The sequence below is a fragment of the Cryptomeria japonica genome, chromosome 8 (assembly GCF_030272615.1).
Source record: "Cryptomeria japonica chromosome 8, Sugi_1.0, whole genome shotgun sequence".
Lineage (NCBI taxonomy): Eukaryota > Viridiplantae > Streptophyta > Pinopsida > Cupressales > Cupressaceae > Cryptomeria > Cryptomeria japonica.
Window position 1 is genome coordinate 719,976,668 of NC_081412.1, and position 18,587 is coordinate 719,995,254.

The 18,587-nt window shown below is 35.0% G+C and overlaps 1 protein-coding gene across 5 annotated transcripts in view; it reads left to right on the forward strand.

Annotated features, from left to right (window-relative positions):
* The window catches only part of LOC131074223 (uracil phosphoribosyltransferase), a 56,786-nt gene extending 43,325 nt beyond the window's left edge, over positions 1-13,461 (forward strand). For 3 of the 5 annotated variants that reach the window (XM_058010797.2, XM_058010795.2, XM_058010796.2), the window contains 5 exons: positions 12,257-12,318; positions 12,486-12,553; positions 12,718-12,773; positions 12,864-12,911; positions 13,095-13,461. In XM_058010797.2, coding sequence (XP_057866780.1) covers positions 12,257-12,318; positions 12,486-12,553; positions 12,718-12,773; positions 12,864-12,911; positions 13,095-13,146 — 286 coding nt within the window. In that variant the 3' untranslated portion in view covers positions 13,147-13,461. Of the gene's footprint in view, positions 1-3,324; positions 3,426-12,256; positions 12,319-12,485; positions 12,554-12,717; positions 12,774-12,863; positions 12,912-13,094 lie in introns of those variants that run through there. The other 2 variants (XR_009113036.2, XR_009113037.2) reach the window with 1 other exon arrangement.
* The last annotated feature ends 5,126 nt before the right edge of the window (positions 13,462-18,587 follow it).

Here is an 18,587-nt window from a genome sequence, read left to right on the forward strand (position 1 = left end):
TAATTCCTTCCGCCTGCAGCCATAGTTATCTCCAGGTTCGTTCAGGCAACGACGCCAAAATGTTTAGTCCTTAATGTGAGGTTGGTAAACTCGCGGATAAAACAGAGATATCCCACACGTACCAACAATTCATGTAACAAAACATTCATATATATCAAAGCATGAGTAACAATAACAAAACGACTATAACAAAAGAATGATATCTTTATTGAATTCTCCAAATATGCCAGTACAATCCCTCCTTGTCGAGGTTCCATCCATATCATATATAGACTCGATGGTTGGCCAAATGGTCAACCGTCACTAACTACCAATTACCCCATGGGAACCTCTCGGCGACTCAAACATAACAAAACATAAACACCCAAACCAACTACAAACTAACATGTGTTATTGACCCCTAACACTCCCATAAAATTGAACTGTAATCAAATTTTGCAAAAGGCCTTCCCAAAATCCATTGTAACTCAAATCTTTATGCATGAGTTATTGAAAAGAAGTGAAGTGTTCTATTAAGACATGAGGAAGAGCCATATATTCAAAGTTCCTTTTTGAGATTAAGTTGCTGCATATTTCTCCTCCATATGTCCAAGGGTAGTAAATATGAGTATAGATTGATGCTCCATAAATCAAATCATCCTTAGACTTAAAATCTCGAGTATCAAAATGAAATTTATTTTGCGTACCTCCTTCCCACCATAAGAATCTTAATATGATTATCTTCATTTGGCAACCATCTAGAATCTTGTCTTCAATTGCGAGGCTTAGCTCAAAAGAACTATCTTTGAGTTGTAAACATTGACCCTCCACAACATGGTTAGAATGCATGATAACCCATATAAAATTTCTTGCAATACAAATGAAAGAAATGGAGAATTCAAAAGCAACAGTAAAGCCTCTATTCATTTTGATCCTCATAATATCACCTAAATACCATGTGCAAGAACAACCTTGAATTTGCAATAGAGAATCTAAATTCCCTATATTACTAGTGGTATCCCTTACTCTATTACATCCTTTAGCATGCTTTTCATGATGAAAAGAATCTTGTAGTTTCATAGTAGAAAATAGCCAAACTAAAATGTGGTCATATTTTTCATACCTTGGGCTGCCAACCAAGAACTTATTCTCTTTTGTGGCTCTGAAAATTGTGGAGACACCCCCATATGCTTCCGTCACACTACTATGGGGTTGCAATCAACATGGTTATCCACTTTTTCCATGAGAGATATTTTTGAGACATCCTCATTATTTTCTACCATCTGAAAGTCAATCATTTCAACCTGCATGTTGGTTATGTCTAAGATACCCTGATCCCACAACATCATTCATGAGGTATTTTGAAGGAGAGATTAAAGATTTCCCTCCCACTTTATACTTCCTATTGATGATTATCATACTTTTAAACAATTTGCAACAACATTCTCAAGTTCAAATTCATTAATAGGGAAATATTCTTCTAAATCCTCCTTCATGAAAACATGATCATCAATATGGTTTCCTTGTGGAATATCTTTACATACCTGAAATACTTCCTGGGTGATGTTGGGATGCCTTAGTTCTTTTTCTTTCCTCTCAAATTCAACATCTTCTTTCATGACATCTGTATTGGCCCTCTCTTGTATATTCATTTCAAGTGTAACCATTATTGTTTTAGATTCCATCATCTTTTTTTCTTCTTCCTTTACTTCAACCATATTTTCCTGGCCTACAAAATCAATGGAAATTAATGATGCATCTTGAATGATTATAGAATCTTTACCTTCTAATTCTTTTTATTTGTTACTCTCTGACTCCATCAAAAGGTACTTCAAATCTGAAATCTTCAGATTCATCTTGGAACTCCTTGAAAATTTGGATAACTTTTCCTTCTTGAGGTATTTCTTTCCCTGCCAATTCTGCATATTCATAAATTGTGAGGGCTGCCTTAGAAACTATACATGTCATCAAATATTCATCTTACTAATTGGAGATTTTGGATACTAAAATTTCATTGTCCCAACTCTTGAACAAAGATTTGAAGAAACTCCTCATGATCAGCAACTCAAAACCTTGCAGGCTGGCAAGATCTTTGCTCTGATACCACTGTAATTACCCTAGTAAACAATTTATATCAGACCTGAAAATGATTTGAAACCCTTAAACTATATCTTTGAAAAATTCTTAAAATTGCTTCAAACATTGTCAAAAAACCAACTGAACAAACACACATGGAATGCAAATAACTTCGCACAAACTGTTAAATAGTTGATGTTACAGATTTGCACCAATGAATAACTGATTATTTACTGTCATAAAATGGTTTCATACAGCAAATAACATCTGCAATAACTTATGCAATAATCTTATTCAAACTAAGAGCAAATGGCACCAAAAGGCACAACCAAAACAACATTGTTTCATTGAAACTTCACCACACTTGCGACAACTTTTTGGAATGATAAAATAGTTGTCTTAAACATGAAATAACAGTAAAATATATTTTCTATGCTGTTATGAAAGCTATAACACAATCTAGAAATGCAACTCACACTTCTTGCACAAACCCTAAACCAAATCCTTGTAAACCATTGAAATAATCTATGAAACTAATATCAATCTGCACAATGATAACCTCTGAATGAGATTATTCTATGGTAATCCTTGACTCCTGTCTTTGACCACCTGGTAATCCTCTAACTCCTGTCCTTAGATCACTTGGAAATCTTCAAACATCCCATTCTATAGTCTCTTGATCTTCCACTGGTTTATTAGCCACTGAAGAAACAAGCATAAGGTTTGATGAAATTTGCGACAAGAATGAAAAAGCCCACTTTCTCAATATATCCAAATTCAAACCAAAATGAGCACCAAAAATCCAACTTTAAAGGAAAAGGAAACTTTACTTTGCCAAGTGTCACAAACTCCCCATGAGTTGCTAACTTTACAATAACTGCCAATTACCACTAAAAGCCCACAAACAATCCAAGTGAAAGTTTTCCAATTCTCCACTCCAGAAAGGGAAGATACTTAAATTAAATATCTTTCGAGAAGGAAACAAATTCAAATTAGCCAAAGATACCCAAAGATGCCAATAAAACTTCCAAAATCCATTCCCACCAAAAGAGGATTACTAAAATAATGTTTAATTTAATATTTATCTTCCCCAAAATATGTAATTTGTATTGGGACATAATAAATGTTAAATAAATAATATTTTTCAATGTGTACTGAAACCTCTGACTTACAATTTTGGGAAATGGGAGTTTACTATATTTAGTAAGTGCTATTTTTGGCAAAAAGGAGACCTGACATTTGATACTTGTTTTTCAAATTACCCCACAGTGTGCTTGCAGATGTAGCATCACAGATCTCAAGAACAAGGTCATCAGACAGATTTTACAGCAACATATGGCTTCTCTACGATGGTTGTCATAATCCTCAGGGTTTGTGTGTTTAAACTTATCTGATAATAAATTTGGTACACAACAATTGGGATATCTTGTGACTCTAAATATTAAAAATTTGCCCAGTTAGTTTTGTGCATTCAGGAAAACGAATTTTTTTATATTGGCCATTGCAAGGCAAAAAAAAATGTATAGACCCAGAAAAGTTACAAATTTTTTAGACTCTAGAGTCTAAACACAAGTGTTTTCCAAAATGCAGAAATATAGACTCATTTCCTACACAAAATAGGTTGACAATATATGAAAATTTTCCATAGACCATACATGAGATTCCATGTATGAAAATTTTCACAGACCATTTATAATTTTTTTCAGACCTGGAAAACTTTACAAACTCAAACATGAAGATTTATTTTTACAGACCATACCCACAAAAAACTGCAACTCCTGTGAGTACTGCATGGCCTCCGCAAATGCCTGTTCAGACTATAAATGTTATTCAATTTACTATTCAAGATGCAAGTTATATTCAAGGTTTATTTTTCCTTTCAAGTATATGTTATTTCTTAATATAATGAATCTGATTATTATCTGGTATGTTGCGGATGAGAAGGAGCATTTATCAATTTCGATGTTCTTCTCACAATCACTGATTGATATATATATATATACCAATAAGGAGGATCAAGCAATACCTTGACTGGTCATGTTAGACATGACCGATCAAGATATTATATATATATATATATATATATATATATACCAATAAGGAGGATCAAGCAATACCTTGACCGGTCATGTCTATTAGACATGACCGATCAAGATATTACTTGATCGCACCTCTTCAACCATAATCACGTTTACCAAATACCGATCTGTGTGCATATAATTAACACGTTTAACCAATACCAATCGGTGTGTATATAGTTAACATGTTTGACCGATACTAATCGGTGTGCATATGATTAACAAGGTAAACCGATACCAATCGGTATTCTGTGCTTTATGATTTGCAACCGATATTAATCGGTAGTTAGACATTGGTTAAGAATCCGATGTTGATCGAAATTTGCAAGCAAGGTTATATATATATAAATCGAAGAATAATCATCAAATGAAGGAATGATAACTGAAATCTTTATCATAGTCTATCGATAAGATAGATGATTGAATGAGAGACTTCATTTATCTCTCATTCAATCATTTATCTTACCGAGGCTATCATTTATCAACACTCCCTCTTAGCTAGGTAAGATAAATGAAAGACAACATATCTAGCATCACATTTCTAATGATGGTCAGCATTCCTTACGTAATTTGACTCTCTAGGGGATCATATCACCTAAACATGTGACATGAAGTATCATCAATCATCTGATACAGGAAATCACATCACCTAAGCACGTGACATGAAGTATCACCTAAACGTGTGATACAAACATTCATCACATCAACTTGTGATGACAAGATATCACCTAAGCACGTGATATTAGTATTGCCTAAACATGCAATACTTTAGGAATAAGTATAGGAGAATAGTTAAATTCTCAACTTATCCAAGTTGTGGTAAGTGCACTAACATTTTATCCAAATGTTTTACCACAACACAATCATGGCACATTTATGGCATACCAGAGATCCAACATGATAACTGGTTTGTGCATTATAAGATCGTCACCTTATAATGTCTACATACAAGTATTCATTATTTGAGAGATTGTCACCTCTTAGACATGAACACAGGGGGTTAAACCCATAAAAGTCCTAACATGACAAAGAAGTTTTACACATAAAACATCTTAATAAGTATAGGAGTACAAAGCAAATGAAATTTCAATCATACCAAGACCTTTTTTGAAGTGCTCAACTTTCACCCTTGAAAGTGGTTTGGTAAGAATATCTGCTGTCTGCTCTCCTATACAAATGTATTCCAACTAGATCACATTCCTATCTACCATGTCTCGTACATAATGATATGGAATCTCAATATGTTTGGATCTGTCATGAAACACCGGATTCACTGAAAGTTTTATACAACTTTGGTTGTCGCAATGAATAACTGTAGGCTTCATTGGTTCACCGAATAACCCCACAAGCAGCTTCCTAAGCCATACTGCCTCTCGAGCAGCCATGGAGGCTGCAATGTATTCGGCCTCAATGGAACTCTGTGCTACTGATGACTATTTTTTGCTAATCTAGGATATCATGGCTGAACCTAAACTGAAACAACATCCTGAGGTGTATTTCCTATCAGTTACACTTCCAGCCCAATCTGAATCTGTGAATCCATGTAGATCTAGTTCAACTCTCTCATATTTGAAACCAAGTTTTAGGGTACCTTGTAGATATCTCATAATATGTTTTACTGCTACCAGGTGTATCTCCTTTGGTTCACACATAAACTGACTCAAGGCATTAGCTGCATAACAGATATCTGGTCTCGTATTTACAAGAGACATCAGGGACCCAATCATTTGCCTGTATAGAGTAGGATTTGAGGGTTGTGATTCTGTTGCTGCTTCCTTAAGTTTATGAAGGTTTGTTTCCATTGGAGAGGGCATGGGTCTGCATTTTAGCTTTCCAAATCTCTTCAAAATGTCCAAGGTATATTTATCCTGGTTTAGTATAATGCCATCAGAATTCTGCCATACTTCCGAACCTAGGAAGTAATGAAGGAGTCCCAAGTCCTTCATATCAAATTCTTTAGCAAGGTCTTTTTTACACTGATCTATGAGGTGATCTTTTCCTGTGATTAACAAATCATCAACATATAAAATCAATATTAGCATATCACCTTTGTTTTGCTTATAGTAGAGATTTGGATCTGCATCATTCTTTGAGAAGCCTAGCCGTGAGAGATAAGTGTCAATTCTTTCATACTAGGCCCTAAGAGCCTGTTTAAGCCCATAAAGGGCTTTCTTGAGTTTACATACATGAGATTCTACATCATGAATCTCAAACCCTTCAGGTTGCTCTAGGTATACTTCTTATGTAATCTCTCCATTAAGAAATGTTGTCTTTACATCCATCTGATGTACTTTCCATCCTTTTGTTGCTGCAATGGCTAAGACTGTTCTTACTGAGGTATATATGGCTACAGGTGCAAAGGTTTCTTCATAGTCAATTCCTTCCTTTTGTGAGAACCCTCTGGCTACAAATCTAGCCTTGTGTTTCTCAATGCTGCCATCTGTAGCGTGTTTGATTTTGAAGAGCCATTTGGAGGTGACAACAGATTTCCCAGCTGGCCTAGGAACAATCTCCCAAACATCATTTTTCATGATGGAATGGTATTCCTCAGACATGGCATTCTTCCATACTTGATGTTTAAGTGCATCTGATACATTAGTAGGTTCTACTTTTGAGAGATCATTCATGAGAGCAACGTAGTTGGTAAGTTTGTTAGGCCTTTTGCTTTCTTTGAAGGTTCTTGAAGGAGCAGCATACTTCTGAGCTTCTTCTACAGTTTTGGTGGCCCATAGTGGTCTTTTCTTGAAATTTTCTCTAGGTGGGTTTTGGGTTTCACCTAAATTTTCCTCGAGACTCTCCCTCTGAAGCTCAGGAGTAGGGTCTTCCTCTATGCTAGGGGTAGGGATAGAGACTTCAGGTTCTAATGAGCTTTGGGCTCTTTTGAAGGCTAAGTCTTTTTCAAAGATTACATCTCTACTCAGTTCAATATTCCTCTGACCAGGTATATAGATTCTATAGGCCTTTGAGGTTTCACTATATCCTACAAGTATTCCCCTTTTTCCAGAAGGCTCCAATTTTAATCTTTTCTCCTTAGGTACATGAATATAGACAAGACACCCAAATATTCTAAGGTGGCTGATAACTGGCTTTGTTTTAGTAAAGACTTCCTCAAGGGTTTTAGCTTCAAGATGGGAGTGAGGACATCTATTTTGTATATATACAACAGTGCTTGTTGCTTCTGCCCAAAGATTGGTATTGAGATTCTGATCAAGAATCATGGCTTTGACAACTTCTACAATTGTCTTATTTTTCCTCTCAGCTATCCCATTTTGTTGATGATTATAAGGTATAGTAAGCTACCTCTTAATCCCAACATTTTTACAAAAATCGTTAACCAAATCTGAGGTGTATTCCCCCCCATTGTCAGTTCTTAAGGTTTTGATTTTATTTCCTGAGTAGTTTTCTGTTAGTGATTTAAATTCTTTAAACCTATTAAGGATCTCTTCTGATTCTTTACATTTCAGAAAGTAGATCCAAGTTTTCTTAGAGTAGTCATCAACACATATTACATAATACAAAAATCCCTCTAAAGAAGGTATGGACATAGGTCCACACACATCAGAATGAACTAACTCTAGAACTTTGCTTGTTTTCCTAGTACTATTTTGAAAAATACCCTTAGCATTTTTACCTAGGGCACATCCCTTGCATGCCCCTGAATGATATTACTTTAACTTAGGTAAGCCTGTGACAAGGTTTCCCATTGATGATAAAGCTCTAAAATTCAAGTGACCTAGTCTTCTATGCCAAATTTCATTAGCATCTGTAGTTTCATGGATTAGGGCTAGGTTGGGTTCTATGCACAACTCATACAAGTAGCTTTGTCTTTGACCAATGGTTTTAGCTTTCTTGATAGATGAATTCTTTGTCCAAGCCAACACTCTGTTGTCCATGAAGGTCACTTTGTACCCATTATCCTCTAGTGCTGATATGGAGACTAGGTTTCTCTTGATGCCTGGGACATATAGTACTCCTTTAAGTTGCAATGATACCCCTGACTTTAGTTTGATGGTGCAGGTTCCAACTCCTCTGACTAGATGTGTGGAGTCATCTCCGATAGTCACTTCCTCATCATTCTCCTCTATCATGGAGTCTAGCACTTCTCTAAACCTTGTAATGTGTCTGGATGAACCACTGTCGATCACCCTGGAGTTAACCTTGTTTGATGCTTGGTTTGTAAGTGTTGAGTAGAGTACGTACTTCTCGGAGTCATCTTCCCCTTTAGATTTTCGTGCTTTGGCAAATGTGGCTTGTTCTTTGGCTCTTTCCGGACATTTGGCAACATAGTGTCCGAATTTGTCACATCTGTAACATTGAATCTGTGAAAGATCCTTCTTGAAGGTGTTCTTGCCATGACGACCTTTCCTCTTCCTAAATTGTTTCTGCTTGCTTTTCTTGTTGGAATTTGTATTTAGGACTTGAAGATCTTCATCTATATTCTTTTGTTTGATCCCTTTCTTATTTAACTTTGATTCTTCTTGGAGACAATCTGCCTTTAACCTTTCAAACTTTGGAAATTTATCCCTTGCATTGATGCCTTGGACGAATGTTTCCCATATGCTAGGCAACCCATCTAGAGCAATGAGTGTTAATTCTTTGCTTTGGATCTCATATCCAAGGGTTGCTAGCTCATCCCTTAGGGCTGATATCTACATGAAGTAGGCATTGACTGACTCCCCTTTGATCATAGCTATATGATTTATTTCTCTCTTTAAAGCCAAGGTTCTACTGGCATTGGATATCTCAAATGCATCTTTAAGTGCTTTGAACATGTTGTAGGCCGTTTCATGTTTCCTTATGATGGGCATAATATTATTTCTCACCCCATCAACTATGATTTTGATGGCCTTTTCATTTCCCTCTATCCAAGTTGTTTTGTCAGGTTCAGTCTCAGGTTCTGTAGTTTCAGTTTTTTCAAATGATTCAATTTTATTTTCTCTTAGAATCATCTGAATTCTGAACTTCCATGCTGAGAAGTTATCACCTCCTCCGAGTCTATCTTCGAATTTGATAGTGCTAGCCATTAGGAGAAATGTGATGTTGAATATATGCTTGTCTTGAATTTTCCACAAAATTGAATAGCCTCAGGTTCGATTTAACTTGGCTCTGATACCATGTAAATGTTATTCAATTTACTATTCAAGATGCAAGTTATATTCAAGGTTTAGTTTTCCTTTCAAGTATATGTTATTTCTTAATATAATGACTCTGATTATTATCTGGTATGTTGCAAATGAGAAGGAGCATTTATCAATTTCGATGTTCTTCTCACAATCACCGATTGATATATATATATATATATATATACCAATAAGGAGGATCAAGCAATACCTTGACCAGTCATGTCTATTAGACATGACCAATCAAGATATTACTTGATCGCACCTCTTCAACCATAATCGCGTTTACCAAATACCGATTGGTGTGCATATAATTAACACGTTTAACCGATACCAATCGGTGTGTGTATAGTTAACATGTCTGACCGATACTAATCGGTGTGCATATGATTAACAAGGTAAACCGATACCAATCGGTATTCTGTGCTTTATGATTTGCAACTGATATTAATCGGTAGTTAGACATTGGTTAAGAATCCGATGTTGATTGGAATTTGCAAGCAAGGTTATATGTATATATAAATCGAAGAATAATCATCAAATGAAGGAATGATAACTGAAGTCTTTATCATAGTCTATCGATAAGATAGATGATTGAATGAGAGACTTCATTTATCTCTCATTCAATCATTTATCTTACCGAGGCTATCATGTATCAACACAGACTACGAAAATGCGACAGCAAAAATGTGTTTTTTGGTTCCTTTGTTCATGACTGTAGAATGCTTTCAAAGCAATTGGATCCTTCCCTTTCATCAGAGATTGCAATGTGGGTGTGTTCATGAGATTTATTCACAATTGCAATAACATGATTTCACATGGGCAGCAGACTGCAAATTGTGTGACCAGTGTTCCCTTTCATGGCTTTGTGCTAGCATCACAATTTTTTGGTCATGATTTTGTGCGTTTTGGGTCATTCTTTAGGGTTCTTTGTGATTTTACCTTCACATGACAGTTCGTGGTCTGCAAAGTTTATTTTCCGTCATGTGACTTCTTAACACAGGACTATCTTCAACCCATCTCTTTCCACCTTTCTTCAGATTCTCATGACCAATGTTGCACCCTCCTTTCTGGGCTTCTTCAGCACCAACAATCTCCAATGTTGTTATGGATTGAGAATGAAGAAATGAGAACGAGAGAGGAATTGGGCACTGCACAGTATGTGCGGGCCAAATTGTTTATTTATTGTATAATGAATATGGGGTTACAAATCAGTTATTATGGGAATGTTTTAATAGCATGTCTATATAGACAAACATTATTATGTTTATATTTATAAACCTACACAATTATTATTGAATACATGTTGGCACTTAATAGACCCATCGCACCATTCACTGAGAACTCGTCTTACTTTTTTGTGGTGCTATAAACTTTTATATCTGCTCGTGGGACCTACAATTTAGTAATTGGCATACTTAATACAACTATCTACCATGGTAAAGACATTTACACATGCATGTAGGAAGTTCGGTAGTCAATCATCACCAAACCATGTTGCCAGAAAGATGATGGCTTCCTGCTGTTTCATTACATCTTGTTTTATTTTGTGCATAATACAAAGACTTGGTTGATTTCTTAGCCTTCAAGCTGTAGTTCCTTTAACCATATCATTTCCCATCTTTTGTTGATTTCCCATTGCAAAGGCTACCAAGTATGCCTGTGATTTGAATATTTCTTCATATGTTCCCTACCTCAAAATCTTAAGACTTAATCTATAAAATAGGCTTTGTACTCTGTCATGACCCTACATAAACCAACAAGCTGTGCCTTATTGTATCTGAGTAGAATGTATAACCTGTCATATTATTCAACTATAAGTGTGCATTTAAAATCAAATAATGTCAAAAAAAATAAAAAATCTTGATGGGGTTCATACAGAGTGTCCAACAATTATTGGGAATTGAAATTTATGGCATTTGTAGAAAAGCATCTAAAGGACATAAATGCTCTTCCTTAAAACCGAGAAGTCTTATAAAATGTTCAAGGATGTATTCATATCGCCTAGTAAATCTGGTTTCAATCCCAGTTTAATTATATTCACAAACATTTTGCTCTATGACATTCATACAAAGTTTCCAGCAATGACTGGGGACTGAAATTTATTATAATTTAAATATCAGAAATGCATTTAAAGACCAACTATTTGCTTCCTTACAACACACCAGTCTTGTAAAAGGCTTAAGACTGCATTTTTATTTCATGCAAATCTGTTTTTAATCTTAGTTGAGGCAGGGTCCGTCCATTGAAGCTGAAACTGTTACACCATCTTGAACTTTACGAAGTAGATAAGGAGGCAATGATTGCTTTTTGAGGTCACTTGACATTAGTACATCAATTGAAAAATGTGCTTTAGTTGTAGATCTGACAAATGCAGGGCATTAAATGGCCAAGCATTGTTCATCACCATTTCACATCTTACAGTGTTCAAACAATTGGCTACAGGCCTTATCATGCTTGTGAAAACACTGGTTTGGTATATAAATAATCCTATGCAAATTGAGTGCTTGTTGTGAGAGTTATCTGAAACTACAAGTTTGCAAAGTTAATCACATATTCATAATAGCTAATGAGCTCTGTTGTATCACAGCCTTGTCAGATAGACATCCATTAAACATTGGAAGCTCATTGAGTTTGCTTGTCCATGTGATCAAAGTAAATAAACTATATGAGAAACGCTGAAGTGAATTACTTAATGTGGAAAATGATTTTATCTTCTTTGGAGATGGTTTCTTGACGTTTTTATGCAGCTTGCGACTTTCCCCAATTTTTGTTTGTCCCAGTTTCTATTCATAGCTAGTAGTTTGTGAATGGTGGTTGGTTCTTCTGAAAATCTGTTTGTAAAATGATGGACGGTCAGGATAGCAAATGCATGCCAAAACCCTTTGCCTGTTTGATGGTTGAATCAAATTAAAAAAAATTTTATGTACACGACTCTATAGGCACATGTTTTTTAAGTGCATATAGTAATTCTATCTTTCTCTATGTTTATTTACATATCAGACTACCAGATAAATTACCAAAGGAGTCTCTTGTACTTGTGGTTGATCCAATGCTTGCAACGGGTATGCATAATTTTCCTTTTGTCACACACTCCCTTTTTGACTGATCTATGCTTGCAATTTTTGTGCTAGTATACATACTTTATTTTTAACAATTTTGTGCATATCCTAGGACTGATTCTACATATTATCATTATTATTGGCCACTTATGAATTGAAAGTTTCTTCAGGAGGGACAATTGTTGCCACAATTGATCTATTGAAGGAGAGAGGAGTCGACCACAAGAAAATACGAGTGGTATTTGCCTAGCTTGGGGGTTTTGCTTATGTTGATTATTTCATGAGGAAAAGTAGTTTATTCTAGATGCCTGAATATTTTTCGAATTCCTCAAGTCTGCCCTGTGCTCTAACATGATACTTACTACTATTTAGGATCCAATTGATAGATTCTTTTGCAAATAGGTTTCTGCAGTGGCTTCTCCTCCTGCCCTACAAAAGCTAAGTGAGAAATTTCCTGGGTAAGTAGCAAAATTTCAACTGGTTTTACTTCTGATCAATCAAAAAGGAGTTTATGTAGTCAGTTACAATGTTATTTTTGTTCTTTACAGGCTTCATGTATACACCGGCACCATTGATCCAACAGTTAATGAACATGGGTATTTCCTTGATCAATTCTTCATGTTTTCTTCTTATGTCAGCATAGCCTTATACTTTGTGCAATTACTCTTAATTGTTTTCAACCAATATGAAGTGATCTTCAATTGACTTTGCTCGTAGTTTTGAGTGTCACTTAAATCAAAAGCATTCAGATTGCTTATCACATTCTTTGTGCATATCAGATTTATTATTCCAGGCCTTGGGGATGCAGGAGACCGCAGCTATGGCACATGATGAAAGAATAGATCAAAATCAAGTACTAGAAATATACAAAGTACGCTCAAATGAAAGGGGGTTCGAGGCGATTAAATTTTGTTTAATGCAGGCTCTTTATTAGGACATCCTTCTCCTATTCAAGGGCAGTGGTGACATTTTTTGGAAAGAAACTCTTGGCAGCATATTAAGCATAGCTCACTAGGCCTTTCATTTCTTCAGTATCATAAATCTTCAGACTTGTACCAAAATGCACACAAATATAAATGCCTAATAATGCTAGGTTTGTTTTATATCAATTTTTATTGCATTAATGCTGTCCAACTATTTCAAATCTCTTACATTTTCATTTTAGTTCAGGGTGTATGATGAATTTATAGAGAAACACTTTCCAAAAGTCTATGCATACTTTATTTATATTAATAAGATGTGAAAAAAGAATCTGTACAGAGCAAGTTTGATGGAAGAATTATAACATGAAAAGGATTCCATGCTCATATTGGTGGTTGCCTTTCACACTGTCATGCCCTAAATGAAAACGGAAACATCAAGTTGGTTGTTGTGACAAAATTATATGCATCAACTTATCTCCAATATATTTATCAATGCTTAATTTAGTTTGCACTCACAAAAAAGTTTCTTTGCAGATTTATTTTCAAATTTCAATTGTTGATATTATTTTCTTAAATCCTCGTTGTAATACAAAATTTTCATGAAGGATCCTATTTGTGTAGCAAATAAGGAATGCCTTAGGAATTACAAACCTGCTATGTCAATAGGGTTGTGATCTAATGATAATGAGCAGTATTTGTAGGAGTGCCTACGTTCAAATCCCCCTTGCAGCGGTAAGCAGTAAGGCAACCCACAACACTAGCGCCAGTCTACCCCACAACACATGCAACTGACCCATTATGGTACCCAAGACTACCATGCTAAAAAACATAATACTGCAATGCTTTTGAACATTTGCACTCTGTATCGCAATCCATCTTTTTCCATCGGACATTTCTATATGAGCTCTATTTAGACCATCCTTGTCCAAAAAGATGGGTGCATTCGAAAAGCTAGATTTGTGGATTGTGGTGCCGTTTTAAATTGTTAGAAATCAAATTAATGTGATTTGAAGTTTGGTTTTCTATGAATCAAAGCTTTGGAGGTGTGTACATGAAATAGATGTTTACTCCAAAGTTTGAAAACTTGGACTTGGACTCAGACTCGGCAGCCCAAAATTTGTACCCAGTCTCGGAATTTTTTTTGGCAAAGGACTAGGAAAATAAAACTGTAGTTTTACAAAACAGAGAACATAAAAGCCTAATTTGATTATAAATTTGTCAATTTAAACATCACACGCTATGATCTCCAAACACTCAATATTTGAAATTTCATAATTCATACTCATAGTTGCAAACTTTGAAATGTATAAAACTTCATAAGTTTATAAATGTTTACATATAATGATATGTCAAAATGAAAAAAATAACCAAATACACTTTACATATCCTAATATAACCAAATTTTTTTTTAGGCCTTCCACTAGGTGGTGTTACAATATCAAAATGATTAATTTTTTCTTCAACATTATCTTTGTTCTCCTCCATTGCATCCAATTCTATTGCTTCTACTTCTTTTGCTACTCTTTTCTCCAATTCTACAAGATCTTCATCAGTAAGGAGGACATCATCATCGCCATAAGGATCAATATGATCCAAGTTGATGGATTCATGTGAAATGCCTTCAACTTTCTAGTTTGAAGGCGAAGGTTGTACTGAACTAAAACAAGATCATTGAGGCGTCATTGGGTTAACATATTTTTCTTTTTTTGTGTAAAAGTTCTCAAATAAGCTCCAATTCCATCCACACCCAAGAGTACTACATGGCTAGGACAAAATATAGTTGGCTATCTTTTGAAGATTTGAAGCGCTAGCACCATAATTCTTCCACTATAAATATATAAAAAAATATTTAAAAATATAAAAACCAAGTTTTTAAATTTTTACTTGTAGTATTGAACTAAAATTTTTACTTGGTTGTTGTTTTACTCTCCTATTGATTGTTTGAGGTGAAGAAAAGAGTCTCCCCTTTGCAACTTTGTAGACCTTGAATAAATAGATGAAATATAGAAAATTAGTTGTTATGTATGTAAAATGGACATTTTTAGAGAGTCAACATTGTCAAATTCATAAATAAGATATAGCAAATCTCACAGTCAACTCATCAAGAACTTTGTCTCTCATGTCACCATGTGGTACCATTTTATCAATGCATGTAATCACCTGCCATGACCTCCTCATTAGCCTTAATTGTATTAGAGAAGTAGAATTTTGGGTTCAAGTAGCAGGCCACGACATGTATTGGTTGGTGGAGTTGGTTTGTCCATCTATAATCATTGATGCATCAAATGATTTAATATTTTCTCTTGTTTTTGTCATAGTAATGCAATATGGCCTCTTTTGGCCTATACATGGCCCCATAAATGAAATTATTGGCATACCCTCTCCAGCCATGAAGAACCTTGATCAAAGGTCTTGTCACTTAATAAATTGAAAACCAATTTTAAATTATTACAAAATTAATCGTTAAAAAAATAACAAATAGATTATTTTGTATAAGTTTATGTTTGTGTTTGTTACTTACCTTGATTAACTCTCCATTTTTGTTGACTGTGTCATAAAAAAATGTACATATAATCTTTCTCCCTTTCAATTATTTTTGGAAAATAGAGATTCAACCAAGCATCAGCCACAAACACTTGCTTGAGGAAAGACAACAAGAATGCTTTACAAAGTGAGAAAGTGGCTAGCAAAACGTGTCACTCTTGGTCGCACAAGGTCATTGTCATTTGTGTGTTTTTTCATCAAAGGACCTAAGTATGGTTGTAGATAAATTTGGTAATATTTTAGCATCTTCAACCAAATTTTGAACCCATCCAATCTTCTCAATATCCTCTAACAACAAATCGAAGCAATGTGTAGAACAAAGAGTCCATGAAATAGTAGGATGCATCTCCATGAGTAGTCTTCTTGTAGCTACATATGCAATTGTGTTGTTTGTGATAACTTGAACAAATTCTCAACCCCAACCTCCTAGACCACCTAGTCTAATAGATTACACAAAGTCAACATTTTTGACTTCATGCAAGACATCTATAGACTTCAAGAACACTAATGCACCATTAGAATCCAAAAATGTTTAGGAGAGTCCTATTACGTCCATCTATCCATCCATCCGATAAGATGATGCAACCTTTTCTCCACCAAACTTTCTTTTGATCATTAACAAGTAGTGGTGTATTTTTTATGGCTTCCTATAGCAATGGTCCACTCAAATCTTTAGTTGTCGGAGTCTTAAACCCCTTACCTACAATTGCCAATGCATTCACTAAAATTTACCACTATGGGTTATTCGCCACATTGAAGGACAAATTATCTATAGTACCAAAAATTTCTTGCTGCCATCCTAGCCTCATGGTGTTTTTGGTTTATTCCAACTAGTACCTTCAAGTGAAGGTTGTGCTTCTGGAACATTGTGTGGAACAAATAAATTTGGGGATGATGAAGGAATTTGGCTAGTAGTAGAAAAAAAAACCCTTAAGACTCTCACCAATAGAAGAATGTGGATGACAAATGATTGGACTTGGGCTATTGAAGGAATCCACAGGTGTAGTAGATACATTTTGACTCATAACTTCAAAGTCCAAGTCTAGGTCTTGGAGAGTCCTAGGGAGAGACTCAAATGATTACCCAAAACTCTTTTGAATTTGTGGTGTAAGTTCGTAGCAAGTTGACTCGTCCAAAGATATGACTTGCGAGCTTGGTGAGTTTTGGAGTGTACTTGTAGAGTTTTCAAACTTTGATTTACTCTTCCCCTATGGTAAACGAGTTCAATATTTCCTAATATTTGGAGGTGCCTTCTGGGTTATTTGTGAAGTCGAAAGGGTATCTAAGATGGGTTCACCCTTCAAAATAAGCTTGGATCCAACAACAAAAAGAACACCTTTCGAATTATGCTGAGTATAGATATAAGTTTATAATGATTTTGTCTTGTGGTGCAGGGGCACCTAGTCAACTTTGTAAATATGGTCACATGTTAAGTGTAATAAGGTCTATTTAGACCATTTGCAATGTAATAAGTCTCATGGGGTTAGTTTGCGTACATTTTGTCATATTTGGAAGTTGAAGGGTCAAGTCATTCAAAAGTTAGTTGTAGTTGATGATTGTTGGTTGGGAAAGGCTTAAATATGGTGCAGGAGCACCTAGGCCCTGAAAGGTCTCATGAAATTTTTTATGTTGGTTTTTGTTTTCAATGTTGTGTTAAGGTTGTATAAGGTCCAAGGGACCATTTGAAGTCATTATAAATCATATTGTAAGGCATTAAGCCTTTTTTTTGTTCAATGTAGACCTATGAGGTCCTAAGAAGGTCAAATGTGGTCAAAGAATAGAAAATGCTCAAGGAAGGTTGAAAATAATGTAATAAGGCTTATTTAGCCTATTCTAGTGTGTCTAAGGTGATAACAAGTAATTTGAAGTCATTTGGTCAAGTTTTTCAAAGTTGTCAAAAAAAAAGTTGTTATGTTGACAAAAGTTGTTATTTCAAAAATTGCAAAAAATGTTGTAAAGGGGAAGCCTAACGGTTATCATAGTTTGAATTTTAGTTATAACTGTCAAAAGAGGTTTTAAGAGCTTTATAAAACTAGGGATGGTCGAATCATGAGGGGTTGGTGTGTATTGAAAGAAGAAAATCAATAAAAGTTTGAGGTTTCCTGCAATTTTCTGAGTATTTTCAATGTGACAGTCTGATATTAGTTGTTTTTCTTCTTGGAAAATTATTCATTAGAATTTGTGATAACTTGAGAATGATAGAGGGGTGAATCCCCAGTAGCTTGGTTTTGGTTTCATTTCTTTTCATTAAGTTTTGGAAGAGATATATCAATTTTTGTAAAAACTGTTAAAAACCCTAGGTAGGGTAAACCGTGACTTTGAAAATGTAATAAACTTCCATTCCACACTTATCAAAGGCTAATATTTGGTGGAATGGAGGCACATATCATGTATTTTCATTTTGTTTTGGTTGTAGGGTCTCAAGTTAAGGTTGGCACGTGCAAAATGATGTCAAAATGTTGATTTGATAGTGCCACAGTCTAGTAAAACTCTGATTCCTGTGTGTTGCAAAAGCTTTGTACTCTTTTGTATGGAAGGATTATGGTGCAAATTTCATATGGATGGAAATAATATTGAGTCTAATTTCATTTTCTTCAAGTCTGATTGAATTTCATGGAAAAATGAGCAAGTTATGATCATTTTTGTGAAAGCAACCTGTTCAAAAAATGATTTTCCAGATCTGCAGTTAGAAAATGTGTCGGTACAGCTATGTATGGTCGAATAAGGCCCTGACACTTGGTGTGTGGACATATTATGATGTTGTGAACAAACTTACTTTTTACTAGAAAAAATCATCTTATGATT